General features: G+C 44.2%; 1 gene segment (V, D, J or C); it reads right to left on the bottom strand.

Annotated features, from left to right (window-relative positions):
• Positions 1-18,156, bottom strand: part of LOC146813346 (immunoglobulin heavy constant mu-like) — a 163,879-nt gene that overhangs the window by 5,852 nt on the left and 139,871 nt on the right. The window contains 2 exon segments of the C gene segment in view: positions 994-1,011; positions 2,562-2,894. Of these exon segments, the coding sequence occupies positions 994-1,011; positions 2,562-2,894 (351 nt within the window).

Below are 18,156 nucleotides of genomic sequence, written 5' to 3'. Positions count from 1 at the left end.
GTGTATTCTTACTGGGAGTCAGTCTCAAAGAGTATTTTGCCCAATTATAGTCATATAATGGTGGTATTCTACTAGCATGAGTAGGTCTTGTGGTATTAGTAGTAACTATACACATGGTAGCAGTACTACTTTGAGCAGTAGATGTTATTTAGCAGTAGTAGTAGTTGCAGTGATAGCACTTATAGTAGTGTGACACGTGTAGTAATAGTAAGAGGCACAATATATATTACAATTGTGGTCCATAGTAGTAGAGCTATTAATGTACGGAGATTTTGCTATATTACTGATAGCAGTAGTTGTGCCAGTCCTAACCCTGGTAGTAGTAATAGATATCTAGTAGTGATGGTGTTTCAACTATAACCCCTTGGCGCTGGTTCCTTACCATGCAGTGACACTAGTAAGCATCTCTGTGGTGGGCGAGGGGTGCATGCCGATAATTTACTTCTGCACCGATGAAGACGCGTCTTTTAAGTAAAGTATGGCTGGGGTTTATTAATGCAATCCTAGCTTTTGAGAAATGGAATATATATGTTATCTCTCCTAAGTGATCAGGTAATAGTCTGGAATTATTTTTCATTTTTTTTACTGCGAACAGGTAGCTATTAATGGGGTGCTCAATTTGTGGGGTAGCTTTTGAGGAACAAGGCGTCTGGTAAAATCTATTATGGCCACGTAAAGTGAACCGTAAAAATTGCATTTTAATTTTCATGCAGCAATTAAAAAAACGTTTTCTTAAGAATCTTTTTTTACAGGACAAATGGCCGTCAGACTACATTTTTACTGGAAATTCGCCGACCCAAAAGTGTTCAAAAAAGATTTCACCAAAATCTTTTTCAGCAGAAAGTTTCTGAATTTTTTATGTTTTTTAAATACATTGTAATTCCTGTATTGCAGACGTAAGGTTGAAGAAAAATATTTGTAAATAATTGTATGTGTCGGCGCAGTTCCTTCTTACCCTGCGGTTGAGAAAGAAGAAGTTTGCACGTTTCTCACCTGGGGTGACGCCACATCCTGAGGAAGGAAGAAAACACATTTAATGCACATGTCCTGTGCAGGTCTCAGAAGCTTTTAAAAGTTTATCATTACATATTCATGAAAAGAAACCACGCATTTGGGGTCTACAGTGGCTCACAGCATGGCTCCTGTTTTTCTTAAAAATGGGCGATGAACTTTCTAAATTGCTTCTACGTTTCTCAGAACACATTTTGTGGCATTTTAATACCCCAGTCACCTGTCCACCCATTGAGGCATCGAACTGAACTAGCTAGGCACTGGGAAAGAGTTTTAGGTTCAGGTGCAAAGAGAAAGGTTTTCAATGTTTGGGTAATACTTAAAAGAGAATACAAGCAGCTATGTTCTTTAACGTTTGCTGAACATCTAAATATTCAGAATGACCGAGGTCTTTAGTCTGAAAGTATCATGGATAAGAATTTCACAAAGCACTGTTTTATGTCTTCACTGTTAATGATATTCAAGTGCTACTATGCAATATAATAGTTTTTGATGAATACATTTCTGGGTGGTCGGTAATGTTTTAAGTACTCAAGTTTTCAAGTGTTAAATACCATATTTATAAGTCGATAACAGGTAAGTCACAACCCCTTCTCTCCTTGAACTGTAAGAACTGAGGGGCATAATATCAAGCCCATTATCGCCACTTTAGCGGCCGTTTTCGGCCAAAAAGCGGCAATATTTTTATCGCAGTATTATCAGGGACATGCTAACAGGCTTTAGCGCATGTTTCCTTGTGCTAGTACCCGTTTTACTAACGCCTTGCATCGCATCGCTAATGAGACACAAAGTAGGCGTTCCTCACATAACTTCATGGGAATACATCGCTAACGTAGCTTTGCGATATTTACAACGATGCCCCAGACCCGCGTAGTGACAATTAAAATTGCACTCAGCCCCCATTAATGCTGGAATCTAAGGTCTGCAAAATTCCTGATTTGGCTATATTATCCTATGGGAGGTGGATTGTCAGGCTAAGTGCACCATGTTGTATCATCAAGGATTTACCTATCGCTGAGTTTTTATCGCTGGATTTCATGCGATATTCCCGCATTTCCCCGCTATTGCTGGATTTATTATCGCCTTGGAGATAAGCGTTGATAATAACGAGCTATCTCGGCAATAAAATCCAGCGATATCCGGCGATAAGAAAAAACGCGCTAAACGTGCTTAGCGTTGATCATCGCTGTTTGTTGACAATATGCCCCTGAGAGTGTACACAGTGGACTCTGCCAGACTGTAGATACACATTGACCCCTTATAACATACATATGCAGGGACATACACGCACAGACATGCGCACACACAACCACACACAAATATGCACATGTGCGCTCCGACGGACATACAGATGCTTACAACCACATACAGTGGCTTAATCACACTTATACTTTCTCCTACACTCTTGCATACACATACACACACATGTATGACAACATAACAAAAGCACACATGCACTTACAGTGATAATGCACAGCACTAGCCTCAAAGCTTCTTCTACACATTCATTTTTATAAAGTCATTCCTGCCCCCTCGCGTCTTACTCTTACCCTCTCTGCCTTTGGTCTCCATGGTGATGTTTTGTTTCACGGGGTCAAAGTACACGTGACACCTGAAGGTACTTTGAGGGTTCATCCACTCCTTCTTCGGGATCCTGAGCCGGCTGCTCAGAGAGTACATCTTGTCGCTGCCCCGGGTGGGCTGGTCATCGGTCTTCACCCCTTCCGTCCTCTCCACCCCGTTCACTGACCAGCTCAAGACCACATGGTCAGGGTAGAAGTTGGTGGCCAGACACACCAGCGTGGCGCTCCCTCTCTCTTTCACCTCCTGCGGCGATGGGTCGAAAAGAGCCACCTCTGGCGCAGTGATCTTGAGTCCATCCTCTGAAAATGATGGAAACCACGTTGAATATTTACTTGGTGTTGACTAGAGACCACAGCCGTATTTATTTACACTGCCCAACACTTGTGGAGGATGCTCAGCTTATCTAGATATATAAATTGGTGCATAAGAGGTGCACCATGCTTGTTTGTAGATCTATGCACATGCCATCTTGGTAGATGTCTAACCCTTCCCACCGGCTCCATGTGCTTGCACAAGGCTTGACAGTCTCTGTATTTGTTCTCCGCTCCGGCATCGACACGGGGCGCTCTCAGGTACCGCATTACACCAGTGCCGTTGACCCTATGATGACAACCCCTCTGCCTTCATTTACCATAAAACACTCTCATCTTGATTTCTTAAATCTTGTAAAATTTTGCACAATAACACACAGAGGAAATTCTATAAGAACAGGGTATATTTAGAACTGCAAATCGTGTTTAATAATTCTAATGACCATCCATAGGAAAATTCAGTTCTACCCTTTTCCCCCTCCCTCAGTCTTCCTCTGTTGTTGAAATATTCCACTATCAAAATATTACTCTTAATTGGGAGTTTTTAGTGTTCACTTGGGAGCCCTGTGTGCAGTGTCCAAATCACTAGACTTTTAGCCATTTTGAGACCAGCTCAACAAGAAGCCATGTTTGCAACCATTGCATGTCAGTTTTATGCCGTAGGATGTAGTTCCCATTCATATGTCTTCGGCAGCCCAACTGGCCACTCTCCAAACTACTTAGAATTTTAAAAGATTAAACCAGTGACTTTTGCCAAGTCTCAGTTTGCAGGCGGCTACTGGTAACAATGAACAGCCACTGCACATGCCCAGACCCCTCGCGTGTTCACGGCTCATGCACACTCCTGTGCCTTGTGGTGCGCACTCAATCACCCCAATGAAAGGGAACATCAAAGCTAAAGAGCTCGTAAGTCTTTTGTTATTTAGAGGAAGATGTAGGTTCCTGGTCTAAGATTTACACGCATAAATGTTTTTCAGAAACATGTATTCCCCCTTTCAGTGCCTTGAGATAATGTTTCTTTGACCCTAACAAAAATCAATTTTGCTTCGGGCTGTATTTCCAGTCAGGAGTGGGTTTCTAAGCACTAGGACTTGTCCTCATTTCTGCAGATGGGTTGAAAAGAGTCAATTCTCTAAACATCTCATGCACGAGTTGGAAGTGAGGAGACTTACCTAGCACAGTGAGTCTGGTGCCTGGACCGAAGTACTGCTCGTACCCGGAGCACAGACGCACGCGCCGGTCACAAAACCTGTGTGTGGCGCCTCCGCTGCAAACAACCTGTGGCTTTTACAGGCTTGATGATGTCATCCTGAGCAGACCGAACCTGCCCTCACCTAGTCTTTTGAATGTTGAGGTCTTTCAAATCCAGATTCAACATCTTTTTTCTGATTTGAGTTTAAATCAATCCATAAATCGGCTTTTGGAGCTGAGATGGAAACACAACACTATTTCTGTTGCCTGCACAGCGGGGAGTCAGATGGAAGGGTCGAAGGACATCAGATCTCTTCGAATGCCACCATTCCTGGTGCCACACAGTGAATAACATGAAGCTCCGGGTTGTTCTAAGGGATTTGATGTTCGGCCTCTTATTCTGACACCCAGAGAGGCCCAGTATTTGTATTTAAAAATCAATCCCCTGTGATGTGATGAAATGTGTCTCAGAGACTCTCTGGAAAGAGACTCCCTCTGTTTGCGTTTGGGGTCTCAGTTTATGTTTTCCATCACAAGGGTCTTTATGGATTACTGAAGATGTAACCCTCAGTCTGGGATCCTTCTCTGGTTCCTTCTTGTTAACTTGTTTCCTCAACAAAATAACGATTCCCCGCAGGCAATCATAATGCCGGGGTGTGAATTATAAACAAGAGAAGTGTCAAGAAAGATTTAATTACCCAAAACAGTGACTTTGGTCCCACTGCCAAAGTTCAGTCCTGAATCCCCTCCCCCATAACACAGCCCCCCCCCCCGACTCCCCAGCACTGCCATTTCTCACCTTTACAAGACCTTTGTCTTCACTTCTAAACTCAAAAAAATCTTTGTGTTGAGAAAGCAAAGTTCCCAACTTTTGACAGATCCACCCAGGAGGAATCTGCTTCTTGTGTGAAATTTACATTTCTTATGCAAATTTGCATTTTGTGAAGATTTGTGTGGATTGCAAAGATTGGCGACTGTGCAAAGTCTCACCAGCGGCTGAAATGGCCACAGGGGGTTGTTGGTGGAGAGGTTTTCCAGAGCAGGTGAATTGGCCACATTAGGTTCATGCATCTGCAGACAGTAGTGAGTGTTACAGAAAGACACAGCTATCCAATGAACCAACCTCCCCCTGTCCAAAAAGGTTCAGTGCACCGTATGCACGAGTTATGTAATCACTTCTGAAGCATTTCTGTAAAATCCTGACTGCGAGCTCTGAAACTATGAATCCCTTCGGGGGTGGAAACAACCCTAGAATTGTTTTATCACAGCTCACACTTCCACATATATTGAAGATAAAGCCGCTACATACTTTCCACCACCTGTCGGGTTTGTGCCTGCGCTCTCTCCTGAACCATGGGTATTCCAGCACTCACTCCATTTGTCCCAGGATCACACCGAGAATCAATCTATGTGGAGCTGTACACACCTCAGACAGCTGCTTCACATTAAATTTTACATTTCCAAGATTCGACAGAATGCAGAGACACACAGACCTTACAGGACAGTGGATCAAGTGGCCAGAGTGTTACTTCTTACCTAGGACAGTGAGCTTGGTTCCTGCTCCAAAGTACTGAGTGTCCGCGTAGCACAGCCTCAAGCGGCTGTTTAAAAACTAGAGTGGGAAGATTACGTGGTCCTGGTCGCGAGGACAGAAGGAAGGGTACAGGCAGCTCGGGGAGCCTGAGACAGGCACTCTGCCCAACTTTTTGTAATCCAGGTCATGATCAGTAGGGGACACGTGTCCTCTTAAAATGTATCATTCGTTACGTCAGTAGAATGAACGAAAATTAGATTTAGGAGCTGTCATGAATGAGTTATGTTATGTTATTATAACTTATTAAGCGCATGAATGGTGTTTAACATACACTGAGAGGAGAACAAACCATTTGTTAAATCTTCTACTAAGGACAATGTGGCATCAGGCAAAGATGACACCTGCCTTTATTGGGAAAACCCCAAATATACTGAGTCTGAGCTTTGATGAGGTCATCTTACTGACCACAAGGAATGGCATGATAACATCACAGACACTGTGACTTGGGGTATTCACAGAGGGGATGCTGGGTTCATGTTTTGCAATAATGCAAGAGTTTATGGCACAAAACTACTATACCTAAGACATGTGTCCTATGATAAGCCCGCTAATAACGGAACCATCAATAGACCAGGGTGCACCTTGTCCGAAGTCACACATTTTAAATTACAAAACTAACAATAAATCACCGGAGGAGGGACTCAGAGGTCACACCACTCTATCCAAACTATTGTTTGAACTTTATATTGAGAACAATATCATACAGAGGCTGAGGCCAGCTGAGAATCCTTCAGAGATATTTAAAAGTATTACTACCAATGCCTGATTCCCCGCTCATGCACTCACACGATACCCACCTTCGAACAATAGCTTCTGTACATTTTCCATCTGCTGCATGAGGATAATTGCTGGAATGAGTCTATTCCCTAGGAGATGGTTCCATGTTTTCATCCCTTGGGCACTATTGTAGCTTTTCCCTGATTGATTTTACTTGAATTATTAATACATGGTGGTACTTGGAAATCCGGCTAGAGAGATAGCGCTCGGTGGTCCACCCCCGCCTGCCTTAAGGTTTCACAAAAACAAACATCGTAGTCCGTTCGGGTCTAATTGACAACACTGTGCTGTGGAATGCCACACTCTCTCACATCTACCACAGCGATGACCCCGCTAGGACCACCTCTCTCCAGGTCATCACGCACACTATGTGCGGTTCTATGCTTTGGTGTGATAGCCTCCTGGGTGTGGCGGACATGAGATCAATGACTTGTAGGCTAGAAGGTTAGGACCACAGACTGTCTGAGAAGACCTAGAGGGAGGTGGTCACCCGAGACCCCAAGATACTATTCTGAATCTGCACATTAGGAATAAGTGGGTTTATTTCAACCTGAATAATGATATTGTTAGAGAAGATTGGAGACAACTTTAAATTATTTTCAGGTACGCATACTTGATAATACTGGTGTTTTCTTACCCAACACAGTTAGTTTCGTCCCCTGCCCGAAGTAAGCTGTCTCGTAGGAGCACAGTGATGAAGCAGGAACAGAATACTGCTGCTGTCACTAACAGAGAATAAGGCTCCCACTCTCAAGTGCACCCACACTGCTAAGACCTGTGAAGAATGTATCACCCCAACATGCCTTGATGCAAGATTGAAGATCATTTCTAACTCTGCACCCCCTCTGAGACTCTAACCCCACACACATGAATAGCTAAACTTCTTCACGCTTCACGTGGAGACATAATCTGCAGTTCAACATCTTCTGAAGAAAGAAAGGTTATCAGTGTGGTGGGACATTACACCGGATAGCACAAATAGACAAAGTTCTCACCGAGCACGGTTAACCGGGTCCCTTTGCCGAAGTACTGCTCAGAGTTAACACAGTGCTGTGGAACCAGACAAAATATACTGCATCTGTGAGTTTAACAAATCCACACTACACCAGCCATGGGATGAGGCCTATTCTACTTAAGCCTAAGTCTTCTCATCCAAACTTCATCCACCCAGAGACTGGCTGGATGTAGGAAAGGGTTTAGAGCTTGGTACACCCATGGAAAGAACTTGTTTTAAAACAAATGTGTGTGTAAGACAGAAGGAGTTGTTGAAAGTTGTTATTTTCATTCTAACAGCGACAGCACTTTTCACAGGGCTGCTTTGTCTCATGGCAGGAACAAGAGCAGGGACATGACTTTGGAAGCAGGCGATGACCCTAAAATGTCAATACTAGATAACTTCATATCGATGCAGACGGTATGTTGCAAAGACCGGTTAACTAGACTCATACACCAGATATCTGGACACAGCATCACTTGTACTTCAACACTGTCATGAGTAGTGCAGGTATTATAGGCAAATGTGGAAACCACCAATGCTTACCCAAATCACAGGTCCAGGGCAACTCTTGAAGTGCTCAAGGCAGAGATTCGTCCCTTCATTAGAATCCCCTTCACGATCCATCGCGAGCTGCACTCACAAACAAATGCCCAAATAAACAATTGTTGAATCATCCAACATCTCAGGGCTGTTTCACCCTGAGCCGAGAGCACCTTGTTGTCATGGTGTTTTTGTAAAGAGGCCCCATAGGGCTGCACCACAGTGCCCCCCGTCCCCACGGCATTACAGTCTCATACAAAAAGATCCCACCCCCTGGGCACACCCCTCTGACCACAAGTGCTTGTTCTCTGGCATGCTTCCGTGCCACTGGGGTAGCTTCTAAACTTGCAACTTCCTCGTGTAACCAGAAGATGCCAACTTGGCCCCTCCCAGGAAGTTTACACTCCAACAATAGAACACTGGGTCATGTGATGCAAGCCACTGTACACAGCTGTGGAAGCAGCATCTGATGGGAGTGCACACTGCAATACACAACCCACACCTAACAGGTACACAGGTGACTGCAGGGAGGAGCACACTGGAAGTGGCACAGGAGAAGGCATGTGCTGAAGGGAGGTGCAAGTGAACACATATTGTCTTTCTCCTGGCCGCTCTGTCCTTCAGGTCCCCTTACATTGGCAAAAGCTTGTTTACTGCCACCAGTGCAAACTCTTCAACACGTTATGCATTTTCATTATTGTCATTCGCATGCCTTTTTGTGTAACCAAACATAAACGTAACAGTTCAACAACTATTGAAATTCATTTTTGGGTCGAGTATTCGAGACCTCTTGTATATACTTTAGTATAGACTTATTATATACTTCTATGTGTATGTGCTATGTGGGATCTGGAGATCACCCTAGGACTTGTCTACTTTCACTTAGGGACTTTTTTCTGTTCACCTGCCTCTATTTAACTGTCTTGATAAAAAAAACAGAAGAGGTCAGTAAAATACCAGAATTGCTTTCTGCTGAGGGACTTTCATTTTTTTCTTTTTCTGGCACCTGCCTCTCTTTAACTTTCTTGATAGAAAATGACCAGCAGAGGTCAGTAAAATACCAGAATCACTGTAGCATTCTCTAGATTCCAGTCCAAAGAAATTGTCTTCCACAAGCAGCCGTAGACAATAATTTTTTTTCCAAATCTTGTATTTTCAGTGATATGACCACCGAAGGCCCTGATTTTATATTAAAACAGAGCTTTGGACTATACCATTTCCAGCTGAAAGTCAAGATTTCTCTCCATGTGTTCCATTACCTGGCATGTCATGCAGTTTGGTGCTTACTCTCCCTCCATGTTAAAGAACAGTAGATGTTTCAGCACCCAGGCTAATGCGCTGCATAGCTAAATGCATATAAGGTCCCAAAGGCGAGACCGATTGCATTGCAAATGCTTGTTATTATCTAATTTTCTGGACAACATCTTAGTCTTTGTGATTTAGCAGCAGTGTAATATATAGACTTTTTGTCATGAACGTCAGTGTCCATGAAAGTACTTGTATGCAATCCTACCTCTGCATAAGCAATGTGAGATGTGTGTCACATCATACCTCTTGGAATGCCCAAGGTCACCTTCAGATCTAGCCTTTGGTGTGGCTATTTCATTGATGTTTTTATATAGTGCTTCATAGTACACCTCTGCCATTCATAAACACTGAAAATAACACGTCATTCTATTGCACAAATTTAGCACCTTACATCGCATGCGTTTACAAAGCATGCAATTACAACGTGATCGTTACAATGACTGAGTGTTACATCGCAGTACATTACAACGCAAGTGATTACATCGACTTGCTGTAGGGGGCGCGCTGGACTTAGGAATAGTATAATTTACTATTCAAACTCTAGTATGCACAACAGTAGGGATGGTGTTGGAATAGTGAATGATACTATTCCTTAGGCTAGCGCGCCATCTACAGCAAGTCTATGCAACGACTTGCGTTGTAATGTACTGCAATCTAACAACGTGGTGGTTGTAACAACCACATTGTAATTGCATGCGTTGTAACGCAAGCAATGTGAAGGCCGTTTCCATAATGCACAATTACATTGCGCTCATTGTGCAATGTACATCTGTTCAATCTCTGGAATCTACGCCACAGCAGACTGACGTTTCCCAAAATATGTGATAAAGCTGAAGTGGGCTTCACCAGGGCAGATACCTTAACTGTGAGGTTCCACTGCAGCCTTTCTAGGTGTCGTGTGCACCTTCACAGCACTAGTGCTGTGCTTGTAAAATCTCTTTTATTTAATATATCTTAAAAGGGGGCTCTTATCAGTTTCCGTTGCCAAATTACTGTGTTAATTTGCTATTGTGTGGAACTTTTTTTTGTTTGTTAACTTCCCCTGGCAGCACGCATTTATGATACTTCTACTAAATCGGTTCATCCTCTTTAAGCCCCATTCACTGTCAAGATTAGATCTCTTCGCACAGAGAAGGCAGACAGCTTCTAACAGCATGATGGAATGCTTTATTTGTATTACTTGGTTGTGTGAAGCAGATGCTTAAGCCTTAGAACATTTGTGGCATTTCCTATTCATCAGTCGCGGCTTGCATGACTCGCGGATGGAGGGGCAGGGGGTTGCGCACCGTGGGCTGTCATGCGAGGAGGGGGAGGTTTAATTTACCGACCATCCAGGCATCTATGGGGAGGTCATTTTTTCCATGTAGGCAGCATGCAGCCTACACGGAGAAAAGGCAATGTGTGCACGACTGGTTTAGTCGGCACCCACAACAGTGGGCAAGCCACTCCACCCCTGCCCTAGAGCAGGACCGCCCATCCGCCCACCCCCAACCAAACCCTTCTGCTTTTAGGCAGTGCAAGAAGCAGAAACATAAAATGGCATTTATAATACAATTTTATGTTTCTGCTTCTCGCACTGCGAGAAAGCAGTGGGGCGACGCTCCTCCTGTTATTCATGCCTCAGCACTTTTCTTTACACTTTTTAGTCATCATTGGATCGATTTTTTCAACTTCATCTATTTGGTTAATATGGTCAAATTCTTAAATGTCGTAATGAACACTTCACATTAAAAATAAAGTTTATAAACTAGAGCTATGCTTTATTGTACTACTAAACAGGCAGCCACAAGTGCAGTTACCTGCAGACAACAAGGTCATGATTTGAATGGTGCAGCAGGTGCGGTAGCACCAGGCCCAAAAGTTGTCAGAACTCCTTTAAACACCTACTATTGCTGTCTTTTACTACTATAAAGGCAGTCACAATTGAAGCTACCTTGCAGTTAAAAGAGGCTTGATTTAAATGGTGCAGCCAGTGCAGTGGCACCAGGGCCAAAAGTTGTCATAACTCCGCTAAACACCAAAATTGCAATATTTTACTGCTAAACAGACAGTCACAAGTGCAGTTATCTAGTAAGCACTAGGGTCAGGATTTTAAAAGTGCAGCAGGTACAATGGCACCAAAAGCAAAAACTCCAGGCACCCCACTTAGCACCTAATATTACTAGATTTTATTCCGAAACAGGCAACCACAAGTGCAGTTACCTTGCAGACAACAGGGTCATGATTTGAATGGTGCAGCAGGTGCAGTAGCACCGGGCCCAAACATTTGTCAGAACTCCTCAAAACACACAATATATGACTACTAAATAGGCAGTTATAATAGCAGTTATCTTGCAGTTAAAAGAGACTTGATTTGACTGGTGCAGCAGGTTCAGTGGCTCTGGGGCCAACATCTATAGGGACCTCACTAAACCCAGGTTATTGCTACTTTTGACTACTAAACAAGACAGTCACAAGTGCATTTATCCAGCAGGCAATAGGGACAGAATTTGAATGGTGCAGCAGGTGCAGTAGCACCAGGACCAAACGCTCTAGGCACCCCACTAAACACCTAATATTGCTCTATTTTACTGCTAAATAGTCAGTCACAAGTGCAGTTACCTTACAGAAAACAGGGTCATGATGTGAATGTGCAGCAGGTACAATACACCAGGACCATAAGGTATAGAAACCCCTCTAACCGCCAAATAGTGCTATATTTTACTACTAAACAGGCAGTCACAACTGCAGTTATCTTGTAGATAAAAAATGCTTGATTTGAATGGTGCAGCAAATGCAGTGGCATCTTGGCCCGAGCTCTAGAAAATTCACTGAAGACTGTTTATTGCTCTGTTTTACTACTAAACAAGCAGTCACAAGTGCAATTATCTTACAGGCAGTTGGGTCGTGATTTTAATGGTGCTGCAGGTGCAGTGGCACCGGGACCAAAAGTTGTCAAAACTCCTCTAAACACCAAATATTGTAATATTTTACTACTAACAGTCAGTAACAAGTGCAGTTACCTTACAGGCACTAGGGTCATGATTTGAATGGTGCAGCAGGTACAGTGGCACCGGAGCCAAAAGTTGTCATAACTCCTCTAAATACCAAATAGCGCCATATTTTACTACTAAACAGGCAGTCACAGATGCAGTTATCTTGCAGGCACTAAGGACATGATTTGAATACTGCTGCAGGTGCAGCCGCACAGGGCCCACATTTTTTCAGAACTCCTCTAAATACATAATATTGCTATCACATCAATTAATTCTGTTATTTCCCTCTTTCATTTCATTTTTCAAGATTTTAGTATAACTTACCCACACTATACCACTAGTAACAGCACAATATATTGCCTTTTTGTACATAAATAAGTCATAACACTTTAACAGACTTTCTGTAACTTATATTGTACAACTTATCAGCAAGCTACAACTTACAACAAAAAAACAATGCATTTACCAATGCTTCTTCTTTATGGAAAAAGGCCCATAGTGGGATGGACGCCGAAAGCGTACCTGCTGAGGTTATGCCTGCATGGGGTAATCTCAGCACACTGTCCTGGCCCCGCACAGGTTGGGACATTACAAAGTCCCACTTTTTGAAAATGCTGAAAAATGTTTTTCTGTTTTCCAGAGCTTCCAGGCTCTGAGAGAAGACTCATAGGACCCTCCAGTCCTGGGCCCAAGAGGGTCAACTAATGTCCTCTCCCAGCTGGGTTTTCCATACAATATCACCATTTGTGTCCCTGAGTCAGTACAGGGGGGCACCCAACTGAACTTTGGGGATCACGCCCAGCCTCTGTTTTCCAATAGATAACACCTTGGGCCTCTTCACCGGAAGTTCAGGCAGACTTCTCTGTTCTTCTGGTGATTCATCCAAGTCTAGGAATGTTTTAACGAGTTCCTGTCTAGGTGCCTTTTATATCCAGTACACCAGCCTGTCACCGGAGACAGTCTATGCGTCAATCTATGCAGAGTTCCCACCCTCACCCATCACAGATGTTGGCACCTCCAGCAGTACTTGGCTATCAACTGGCCTGAATGCCTTTATTTGGAAGGGCAGTAGTCATACTTCCATCACCAGGCCTCCTTCTCCCCTCCTAGGTCCAACTCTTCAGTGTCATCTTAAGGATTTTGGAGGTCCTGGACAAAAGATATTTTGGGGGCCCATGTTTGGAACAATTGTGAATTTTAGTACCCATATTTGCTAAATCAAGCCCTATGTTGAATAACAATATTGAATTACACGAGAAATGTTAAGATACAAAAATACAGAGACATGAGCTAGAGAGAAAGTTCACTGTCTCAGGGGCCCCTGGAAGGTAGGGGTCCTGGGCAGTTGCCCAATTTGCCCATGTCTTAAAATGTCTCTGCAGCTCTTTGAAAATGATTGCAGAGATCTGCCACATAAGGGGAAGTGAGAAGAATGCCTGGGAGGTCTCCTCTGATGAAAGACTTCTTCAGACACAGCTGTCTTCATTTCAGAATCTAGGCCTCTGCCTTGGCCCTTTGTGATACCATCTCTTCCTGTCCACACCCAAATGACACAAATCAGGTAAGCAGTGAGAGATTTCCCCCTTGAGTCTTCCATCCTTTAGATGTTCGTCTATTATTACCTGGCAGAAGAGCTTATCAGCATCTCCCACTTTTATAAATGAAGCATTGAGCACTGTGGGCTCCACACTTTGCAGAGCCTGGAAGTTTAAAAAAAAGATATGCAACACTGCGAGTCACGTGACATCTAATCTTGAAACACCCTACCCTCAGCCATCTCCATCGTACCAATCATGCACTACAGCATGCCAACTGTGCCAGCAGGTGTCTCCACACTTCTCTAGGTGTAGCTTGTAGGTGCTCACAAATTCATAGAACATTTCTGCCCTGTAACACCCACTCCCTACACACTTCCTCCTGTCACTAGACTTACACATTTAGAAAGTCATCTGTGAGAAGATCTCTTATAGGTACAAAAACAACTTTTGAGAATTCCTAAAATGTTTTTTCAGTTATTAAAATGTTATTTGCACCAAAAGTACAAAAATAAATAACTTGGTGCAACAGGTGCAACATCTGCCTGAAAGAATGTGATTGACCGCTAATTGGGGTGCAGGGGAATTCAAACTTTGTGGCTTGCAGACGCGATCTTCGAATAGTAACCAACCCAGTAGACCTCTCACCGCTGAGACCCCCTTCTGACATGGCTGGAAACATAGGGGCATATTTATGAGAGTCTTGCATCACGTTTGTACCATGCAAAGTGATACATGCGTGATTAGTGGCCTTATAAAGCTTGAGTAAAGCAATGCAGGGCAAATTGCTGCATCGCGCAAGAGAGGCTTTCCATGGGTGCTGCTATGGGTGCTCCCATGCAATCCCATGGTTTTTGACTCATTCCCAGATAAACCTGGGAATGTGTCAAAATCTTATACCTCGACAGGTGAGGGAGCACACATTGAAGGAGGAAAAGGCCTCTATGAATTGTTTTCGTGCAGGAAGCTACTCCTTCCTGCACAAAAACAATCCTGCCACAAACACAGGCACCCTTGCAACATGGTACTAGGGTGCCTGCAATGGCTATGGCCTGCCAAAATGGAGCCAGCACAGGGGAAAGGACATCAATTCACTGTATTGCTTAACCCCTTCGACGCGCATGACGGAACGGTTCCGTCAGGCACGTCGGTTGCGCTGTGCGCATGACGGAACCGTTCCGTCATGGCCCCGCCCGCGCACGGAACCTTCAGCGTGGCGCGGAAATCCGCGCCGCGCTGAAGGGGTTAAATACGATGCACTCCTGCCCTTTCACTTTGATGTATGGCAGTGCTGGAAGGTGACGTGCTGCGCTGCCCTACGCCAAATGATGGTCATGGGGTGGTGGCACTTAGGCCTTTTCTTAAGAATTCTATCTGCTTTTACCCACCTAGTTACAGACCAAGAGTTTTTGGCTCAGAATGTTGAATGACATGTAGGTCCCAGAATTACCTACGCCCTTTCTGCTTGCAACTCCCAGAGTCTGAGCCCTTTTCCACGCATATTTTCCACCTGCTTTTAGAGATAGAACATGTGAGTACAAACACATTTGGTTTATTAAAATGTTTAATTGCGTGGCATAGAATTTCAGGAAAAAAAACAGCATAATTATTAGTCTGCACAACTTTGAATTACAGCATTAGTAAGGGTTGGCTCAAAAATGCTTTTGTAAAATTGAAAAACAATTCATAGTGGTTGTTCAATATTTTACACAGATTTCTAACTTTTAGGACATTCACAAAATGAGAATATTCCACACATAGTAATGGGCAGAATTGTAGATTTTGTTGTGTACTCTCACTTCCCTGTATTTAATTGGGCAGGGCAGGCAACTCACAGGAGAAAGCCGGCCCAACATGTGACTTGGCACTGTGACTGCTCTCTTTTTTCTACAACTTGAACATATTTTTCTTGTTGAGAACCCTGTACATTCACAGGAAAATCACACTGACTAATTATTTTCGTCTTTAATAAATAAAATCATAAAAAAAAAAAACTCCCTTTCCACTATTGGACTCTTGAATTGTCACTAAAACCTTGAAACTGGAGAATATGGATTGAGTCTGAGCATTGACTCAACATCCTGTGATTCTGGGGAAATCACTTAATCTCTGTGTGCGGGCAGCATGTGGGAGACTACTCTTGTGCGCAGCCCAGTTACTGCAATTAAGTAGCCTGGTGCAGAGGGTACTCTGCAGGATCAAGATGTTGACTTGGGGTAGGACTTATAATGTCAGTGTACACTAATAGGGAAAGTCAGTGTGATAGACTGTTTTGTCAGTAGTGACACTTTATTACACTCATAGGGAGAAAACTGCAGTAGAGTGCAGATTTACTTCCCTTTGGCCTACAGAGACCAGAAACATATCGAAATGGGGTGTCATCTATCCGAGGTGGGTCCTGGGCTCACCGTGCTACTGGATTCAAACTGGCCTGGCTGATGAGAGGTGATGCCCTGAAAAGGGCCCCAGTTTGCTTTTCTCCGGTCCAGGGAAGGCCTGGCTTGGCAGTTCGGGCTGGACTGTCCCCACAAGGAACAGGGTCAAGACTGATTTGCATAGGGCTGGGTCTAAACTAAGGTGGTATAATGAGCAAAAGAATGATGGATTTAACACAGATCTCTCGACTGGTGATGAATGTTTGATTTGCTCTGCACTCCATCCATCATCTGTGTGTCTATTGCCTTCTTGCCCTAATTGCGCTGTGTATGCCCAGACATCGGTCCCGGGCTCACTGTGCTACTGGATTTCAACTAGCTTAGCTGATGAGAGGTGATGCCCGGAAAAAGGGTCCCAGGTTTTTTGTTTCCGGTCCAGGGAAGGCCTGGCTTGGCAGTTCAGGCTGGACTGTGGCCACGAGGAACAGCGTCAAGGAGGATTTGCATATGTTTGGGTCTAAACTGGGGTGGTATGAGCAAAAGGACTTAATGAATGATGGATTTAACACAGATCTCTCGACTGGTGATTAATTTTTGATTTGCTCTGCATTCTATCCATCATCTGTGTGTCATTTGCTTTCTCGCCCTAATTGCGCCCGGTTTGCCCAGCTGTGAGTCCTGGGGTCACTGTGCCACTGAATTCAAGATAGCCTGTTTTATGAGGGGTGAATCCTCGCAAGTGGTCCCTGGATGCTTGTTTCTGGTCCAGAGAGGGCCCGGCTTGGCAGTTTGGATTGGGCTGTTGCCACAAGGAATAGGGTAAAGACTGATTTGCATGTGGCTGGGTCTAAACTGAGGTGGAATGGTGAGCAGAAGAATGATGGATTTAACCCTTGTCTCTTGACTGGGGGTGAATGTTGGATTTGCTCTACATTCTGTCCATCATCTCTGTGTCTTTTGCTTTCTCACCTTAAGTGTGCTGGGTATGCTCAGACGTGTGTCCCGGGCTCCCTGTGCCACTGGATTCAAGCTAGTCTGGCTGATGAGGGGTGATGCCCTAAACTGGTCCCAGGATGTTTGTTTCTGGTCCAGGGAGAGCCTGCCTTGGCAGTTCGGGCTGGACTGTTCCCATGAGGAACAGAATCAATACTGATTTGCATATGGCTGGGTCTAAACCAGGGTGGCATGGTGAGCAAAACAACAATGGATTTAAAACAGATCTCTTGACTAGGGGTGAATGTTTGATTTGCTCTGCATTCCCTCCGTCATCTGTGTGTCTTTTGCTTTCTCACCCTAAGTGTGTCGGATATGCCCAGACGTTGGTCCCAGACTCACTGAGCCAATAGATTGAAGTTAGCTTGACTGATAAGGGGTGATGTCCCAAAACTAGTCCCAGGATCCTTGCTTCCGGTCCAGGGAGCGCCTGCCTTGGCAGTTAGGCCTGGACTGTTTCCACGAGGAACATGATCAAGACAGATTTGCATATGGCTGGAGCTAAACTGGGGTGGTATGATGAGCAAAAGAGTGATGGATTTATCCCAGATCTCTTGACTGGGGGGTGAATGTTTGATTTCCTCTCCATTACATCCATCGTCTGTGTGTCTTTTGCTTTCTCTCCCTAAGTGCACCAGGTATGCCCAGATGTGCGTACCGGGCTCTCTGTGCCACTGGATTCAAGCTTGCCTGGTTGATGAGTGGTGATGCCCTGAAGCAAGTCCCAGGATGCATGTTTCTGGTCCAGGGAGGGTCTGGCTTGGCAGTTCAAGCTGGACTGTTCCCATGAGGAAAATGGTAAAGACTGATTTGCATATGGCTGGGTCAAAACCGGGGTGGCGAAGTGAACTAAAGATAGATGATGGACTTCACCCAGATCTATTGACTGGGGGGAAGGATCTCTGATTTGTGCTGCATTCTGTCCATCATCTGCTTGTCTTTTTCATGTGTCAGAATAGGCAGTG

This window comes from Triturus cristatus, chromosome 7, assembly GCF_964204655.1.
Source record: "Triturus cristatus chromosome 7, aTriCri1.1, whole genome shotgun sequence".
NCBI classification, from domain to species: domain Eukaryota; kingdom Metazoa; phylum Chordata; class Amphibia; order Caudata; family Salamandridae; genus Triturus; species Triturus cristatus.
This window is presented reverse-complemented; position numbering and strand designations above follow the sequence as displayed.